Source organism: Tenrec ecaudatus, chromosome 9 (genome assembly GCF_050624435.1).
Source record: "Tenrec ecaudatus isolate mTenEca1 chromosome 9, mTenEca1.hap1, whole genome shotgun sequence".
In the NCBI taxonomy this organism is placed as follows: domain Eukaryota; kingdom Metazoa; phylum Chordata; class Mammalia; order Afrosoricida; family Tenrecidae; genus Tenrec; species Tenrec ecaudatus.
The window spans coordinates 69,810,582-69,817,237 of record NC_134538.1 but is presented as its reverse complement, the minus strand read 5'-3'; the positions used below and the strand labels follow the sequence as shown (position 1 = coordinate 69,817,237).

The 6,656-nt window shown below is 38.8% G+C and overlaps 1 protein-coding gene across 1 annotated transcript; it reads left to right on the top strand.

Annotated features, from left to right (window-relative positions):
• The first annotated feature begins 218 nt into the window (after positions 1 to 218).
• Positions 219 to 1,154, top strand: LOC142456006 (putative G-protein coupled receptor 141). The gene has a single exon (XM_075557321.1). The coding sequence runs from the start codon at positions 219 to 221 to the stop codon at positions 1,152 to 1,154; it is 936 nt and encodes a 311-aa protein (XP_075413436.1).
• The last annotated feature ends 5,502 nt before the right edge of the window (positions 1,155 to 6,656 follow it).

Here is a 6,656-nt window from a genome sequence, read left to right as displayed (position 1 = left end):
AAATACTGGTCATCAGATTTATTGTCTTCTAGGATCCAGGGTGCACAAACATGCGCAGGGGATTGTCCTAATTCTTAAAGTGCTCCGTGTGAAATACGTAAAGAAATACATGACCTAGTCACACTATCCGTGAATTCTCCGAAGTTTCTATGAACAAAGCTCGGTGGAATGTTTGTCACTTACTCTGGTGCTTGGTGTCTTCCAGTGGCTGCAGAATCATGAGCTACCCCAGTGTTGCTGGGATCTACAATGGTTCCCGGAACGGCACGTGCAATTCGATATTTACCCCCTGTTTCACACATCTCTACTGCGCAGTGCTTGCTGGAGGACTGCTGGGGGTCATCTCCATTTTGTTCCTGTTGGCGAAAATGAACACCAGATCGGTGACGACCACAGCCGTGGTTAACCTGGTGGTGGTCCACAGTGTTTTCCTCCTGACCGTGCCCTTCCGCTTGGTCTACCTGATCAAGCGGCTTTGGATCTTTGGCTTACCATTCTGCAAGTTCGTGAGTTCCATGCTGCACATCCACATGTACCTCACCTTCTTGTTCTATGTGGTGATTCTGATCATCAGGTACCTCATCTTCTTTAAGCGCAAGGACAAAGTAGAATTCTACAGAAAACTACATGCGGTGGCGGCCAGCACTGCCATGTGGCTGCTGGTGATTGTCTTTGTTGTGCCTCTGGTTGCGTCTAAATATGGGGGTGTGAATGAATATGATGAAAATCACTGTTTTACATTCCACAGAGAACTCTCTCATAAGTCGGTGCAAATCATCAACTACATCATAATCTTCGTGGTCGTGGCCACTGCCATCATTCTCTTGAGCGTCCAGGTCTTCATCATTGCGTCCATGGTGCGGAAGATACGCCACTCCTTGCTATCCCACCAGGAGTTCTGGGCCCAATTGAAAAACCTCTTTTTTATCGGAGTCATCTTTATTTGCTTCCTCCCCTATCAGTTTTATCGGATCTATTACTTACAAGTTGTGACACAATTAAACGACTGTGGCAGTAATGCTACATTTTATAATGAACTCTTCTTGAGTATAACAGCCATTAGCTGTTTCGATTTGTTGCTCTTTGTTTTCGGCGGAAGCCACTGGTTTAAGCAAAAGATTATTAGCCTATGGAACTGTCTTTTGTGCCATTAGCCAAAAACCGGGGTGTGCATAATTACTCTGTTCATATTAGAGGTGGAGATGAAGACAGGGTAGTCAGGCATGGTTATTTCAAGACTTGATCAAGACAGCCCAACAAATGTTCCACTTCACTAACTGCATAAGGAAGCCCACTTAATTTGTTCCCTTTGAGAGAGAGAGAGACAGAGAGAGAGAGGGAGACAGAGAGAGAGAGAGAGAGAGAGAGAGAGAGAGAGAGAGAGAGAGAGAGAGAGAGAGACAGAGAGACAGAGAGACAGAGAGAGAGGGAGAAGGAAAATAATAATTATCACAAATATCATGGAAAGTCACTTATCTAGAAATCAATAGAAACAGAAATCATGGCCTTTTATCATAGCAACTAAGGTTGCTCTTTGAAAGGTTAAATTTATATATATGAGACTTGATTTTCTCAATAGCACCAATTGTACTATTTTGTTTAAAAATCACGTATTTGAATAATAGTAAAGATGTGATTCCCCAAGGGAAATGATGCCCCCCCCCCTTTTCTGTTGTCTGAGAAAAAGGTGTTCCTTGGAAATAGAATTTTATTTAAAAACCTATAGAATTACATTTTACCCTTAAAATGATATGTTAATTAAATAAAAATAACATTAATTCTTTACATATATATCAGATTCATTAATTTGACTACTAATTGACTCTATGAAAAAGTTCATCTTTGAGTACTTGAGCAATGGATGAAAAATATACTTAAAACATAAAATTATAATCTTTTTAATGTGACATAAAATTTAGATTTCCTTGCTAAGTTCTGAGAAGCATTTTTTATCTTTCAATATTTGTTTCATAACTTGTGACATTTGAATTGTTCCACAGTAATTTTCTCCCACATGTATTTCTAGTAATGACTGATGATCCAGGCTCTTCTTACTTTGTACATTCTATTTCCCTCAAAGTTTGAACTTTGTTACACTTGAAGTTTTTCAAAAGACTGATCCAAATTCATGTTTAATACATCAGAAAACCTAAAGCTATTCATGGTGAATTAAAGAACTGAATGAATAAAGGGAACTTTTAAAGTTTTCTGCAGTTGGGTAAATCTACAGTATATAAAAGGTGTTCTAAATCATTTGGTGAGTCTATCAGTTCATCAGATAAATAAGAAATTCCCTGTGAGTTTCTATGCTTATTAAAATAACCGAGTAAAAGAAGCTAAATTTGAGGAAGGTAAAGAAGCATTATATGTATATTAAAAATATGCCAACAAGTCAATTCTGACTCATAAGACCTGGGTACAGGGTTTCCAAGGCTGTCAGTATTTACAGGAGCAGGTGGGTTTGAACTAACAACCTTTCCGTTAGCAGGACAACACTTACCCAACAGTGCCTCCAGAGCTCAGACATGACTTATTTCCTAATTTTTACGACTTCTAATAATTTTATTTGTTATAACTTCTATTCCTTTTGTTAAGTTATGCTTCCTTTATTTCTTATTTGTCATCATCTCACATTTATTTTCTTACTTTTTCTTAGACTCACACCCTTTTAAAAAAGAAAAACAATGAAAGATAGTAAGCTACTTCATTTTAAAAAATTATTTGTGTGAATTTCATCAGTGTTCTCTTTTACTTATTTGCTATCATATTAGATTGTAGATTCCATTACAATCTTTTCCAGATTTCAGTTATGTTTCTTGGAATAATTTTACTTTTTTCCTGTATTATAATAGATCATGGTAACATGTCTACTCCTTGTGAGTCAGTAAGGAATATTATTCAGAATATAAAAATTAAATATTCCACAATATAAAATACCCAATTCTTTAGTAAATACAGAATAGACACCTAGACATTTCAGTTCATCTCTTCTTTGTCCATAATTGATAAGGAAGTTGTCCTTGACAGGGAGTGAGAGTGACATGGTCTCTGGGGTCATTTTGGGCATCACATGACAAGGCAATGCGAGTAGCATTTGGTGCTGGGAGCCAGAGTCCTGGAGGCTACGAGTTGGTAGAAAGGCCTGGTGAAAACTTATGGAGCAACAAAATACGGTCTGATATCCTACTGGAAGACGGATTCCATAGGCTAGAAGGCACTCAAGACACATAGCACACAATAGCTGCAATTGGACACTAATCTACATAGTCCTCTATAAAAATATTTCTACCAAATCTTAGAAACTGTTATTAGCAAGATGGCACTACTCAGATACATCCCAATATGCTAGATATGGAAGAAAAACCTGGAAAGAAAAAATAGGGGAAGAAACTTGGAGCTTTTAGCTGCCGGGGAAAAGACAGAGATGTGAACTGAATGCTACCCTCAGAGGAGAAGCAGGCCAGTGGTTTATTCAAAAGCACCTGTAGGCTCCCCACCCCTTCCCCCAAATAAGAGCTCCACCCACAGCCCAGGGCACTCTCCATCTGCTGATGAGAAAGGCCATACATCTCCTTGCTCCCAACACTCTGCGGGCAAGAGAAGTGTGACCAGTCACTGCCCTCACACACTTAGTGATCACCACTCTCCCATCCCCCTCACACCAACCCTGCACATCACTAGGGCATAGAATAGAGTCTGAGAGGCAGAACAGAGCAGTCGAGAGTGAACTGATACAAGGTATGCCATTGAAACCCACCATGCAAACGCATACTTAGTGTATCCAGTGGCTGATATAAGGGAACCAGAATCACCTCTTATTCCTCACAACTCTCAGGAAACCAGGGGAGGGGTGAACCCCTACTTTGCATCCTCAGAAGTGACTGGTTATCTATATAAAGAAGGGAGCCCTGAAAAGGAAATCAAGAGGAAAATACTATTTGTAATAACCACACAAAAGATGAAATGCTTCAAAATAAACCCTGCTTGATATGAGCCCTCATGACACGATCAGTGAAGATAGGAGTGCATAGCAAAGTGTGGTGAAGAAATCACATGGTGGCTGGCTATCTGGATGGATAGTGACTGGGATCTCGAAGGCTCATATTAATCAACCACCAACTAATTGAGATTTCAGCTAGGTCCACATAGAAGAAGCACACCAGCCTGTGAGATCAAAGCAATCAGAGGGAAGAACTGTACTAGAGCTTAAGTTCTGAGCACTCTATTTGCAGAAGGCTATGACAGTAAAAGTCCCCAATCCACTTGCCAAGCCCCTACTTAATCCAAGCCTCCATTGAACTCCATCAGAAGGACCGTTGTGGAAACCCCACTAAGTTACCTGGATTTCACCTTAAACATACATGTTCCATAGAGTTGGGAGAGATCGAGATGTCCCTTCTGAAAGAAAGATCTTTTCCCCACACCCTCAACTAGAAAATTCTGCTTTGCATTAAAATTCTTTCAATTATACATTTATAATATCCTAATCATTGTTTTCTAAAATTGATTTTCCACCACCCCTTCCATCGTCTCAATTTGTAGGGTAATCTAAAAGCTTATTACTTCTCTTTTAACATCCAGTTCCATGTAAACCATGTACTTTGAATTTTATAGATTTAACCTTTTTTTCCCTGTGAAATTCATGGAAAATGAAATTAAAAGGTGATGGGAAACTTCCAACAATTTTGTGAAGCCCCTTTGTATAAAAAATTTCCCTCGGCCTCATTCGAGGAATTCCCTGGCAGATCAGCCAGGCCTTTATTTTCCCTATCAATTGTTAGTGGCCTGTCCTCGGATGCCCTTTATTACTTGATGGAATTCTGCACTGTCACCGAGTAAATCCTGATTTATAGCAAGCCTATGGGAGAAGTAGAACTGTCTCTATGGGTTTCTTTGGATTTTACAGGAGCAGAACACCTTTTCCTTCTCTTCTGGGGCAACTAGTGGGTTCGAACTGTGGGCCTTGCAGTTAGCAGCCCATGGCTTCTTACACAGACCCACTAGGACGCCTTATGAAAATGATCAGGATCAGTAAAGCCACTAGACTGCCAGGGCTCCCATCTGAAGCTATTAGAGGCTTCAAATAAATATCACGTTAAGTCATTTGATGATCAACCCCAAGCTTCAAGAGCCTGAGTGAGGGCAGTTGAAAAGGTGTGTGGGTCATAGAACGCTCGGCCAATTTCCCTGCAGTCACTTCTGACTCATGACACCTTCTATAGGCTAGAGTAGAATTATGTTCCATGAGCTTTCCAATGCCTGTGACCCTTCAGGAGTAAGTCATCAGGCCTTTCTTCAAAGGCATTGCTGAGTTGACTTGACCCTCTAACCTTTCAGTTAGCATCCAGCACATTACCCATTTGCACTACCCAGGGATCTCATGATTACTGTCAATGAGTAAAGTGACCAAACCTATGTGCTTGGAAGGCCTTTGGGATGAATATGCTGCTATCCTTGTAGGAAAATCATTTCCATCTAATGCCAATTACCTTGCAAGTAACCTACCGGTCTACCAATGTCAGGTGCTGACCCATAGTTAAGTCCTTACTAATTCAGGGAAATGAGGAAAATAGCAATATATAGCAATACAGTGAGTTTTTCATAAAGCAAAACAATTGATACTATATTTGAAATTCATTTAAAAAAGCAATGTGCTATATCATTAAATAATATATATAACAAACTAAGAATATGATATCATTAATAAATCTCCAGGTTATGGTTATGCTAAGAATCACACCGTGATAAGAATGTTCTTGTTATTACTGGTCAGCTTCCACCCCTTGGTCATAGCTGGCCTTTGATCAATCTTGACATATGATTAAGGCAAACATGGTTCTTAATATGCTGCTGCTACCAGTAGGATCATTGATACTCTGTCTCTACTTACCCAACTTAAAAAGAGAGAGAGATTTTTATTTAAGATTAATATTTGTTGTAACCATTCAAACACTCAACACACATCAAACTGTTCTGTAAGTAGTAATTTGTGACACATTTAAAAAAATGAATTTAGTATCTTATGGACTAACCAATGCTAAACATGTCAAAGAAAAGTTGATTCCAGAGGATTTGCTGAATATTTTCCAAAACACTTGACAAAAAATTTTTTTTTGTTTCAGTGCTGGGAATAGTGTTACAGTTAAATTCACAGACAGACATGACTTGCATAGTGCTCATCTTGTAGGGAAAGTCATGCAGAGTTATCTGTAATATGAGTGTTCATATGCTCCACTCAGATTTATTGAGCTACACTAAAATGATCTGAGCAACTATAGTGCATAATACACGGATTTTTTCTTTGAAACTATAAAACATTTTAGGCTATTAAAAGAAAGACACTGATGTAAAATAAAATTTTCCACATTTTTAAGTAAAAAATGCTCCAAAATTAAGATACTGTGAATGTTGGTAGATATACATCTACTCTGTCAGTTTCTGTTTGTTTCCTGGATCCAATATCCCCATATTGGTTCATGAGCCTTGTTTACATTGGTATCTTCAGTCTACGACAGCATTATTTTATATCTTTTTACTGAACCATCCTCATCAGCATGAAACATAGTTAACAACAAGTCAAAATCACTCCCTGTACTCAATAAACCAAAAGACTCAACTTCATTGCTGTCCAGTTTCTTTGCATTCCTAGTGAATCC

Excerpts from the sequence above, each read along its gene's own strand:
- LOC142456006 (XM_075557321.1), top strand. The coding sequence starts at position 219 with ATGAGCTACCCCAGTGTTGCTGGGATCTACAATGGTTCCCGGAACGGC.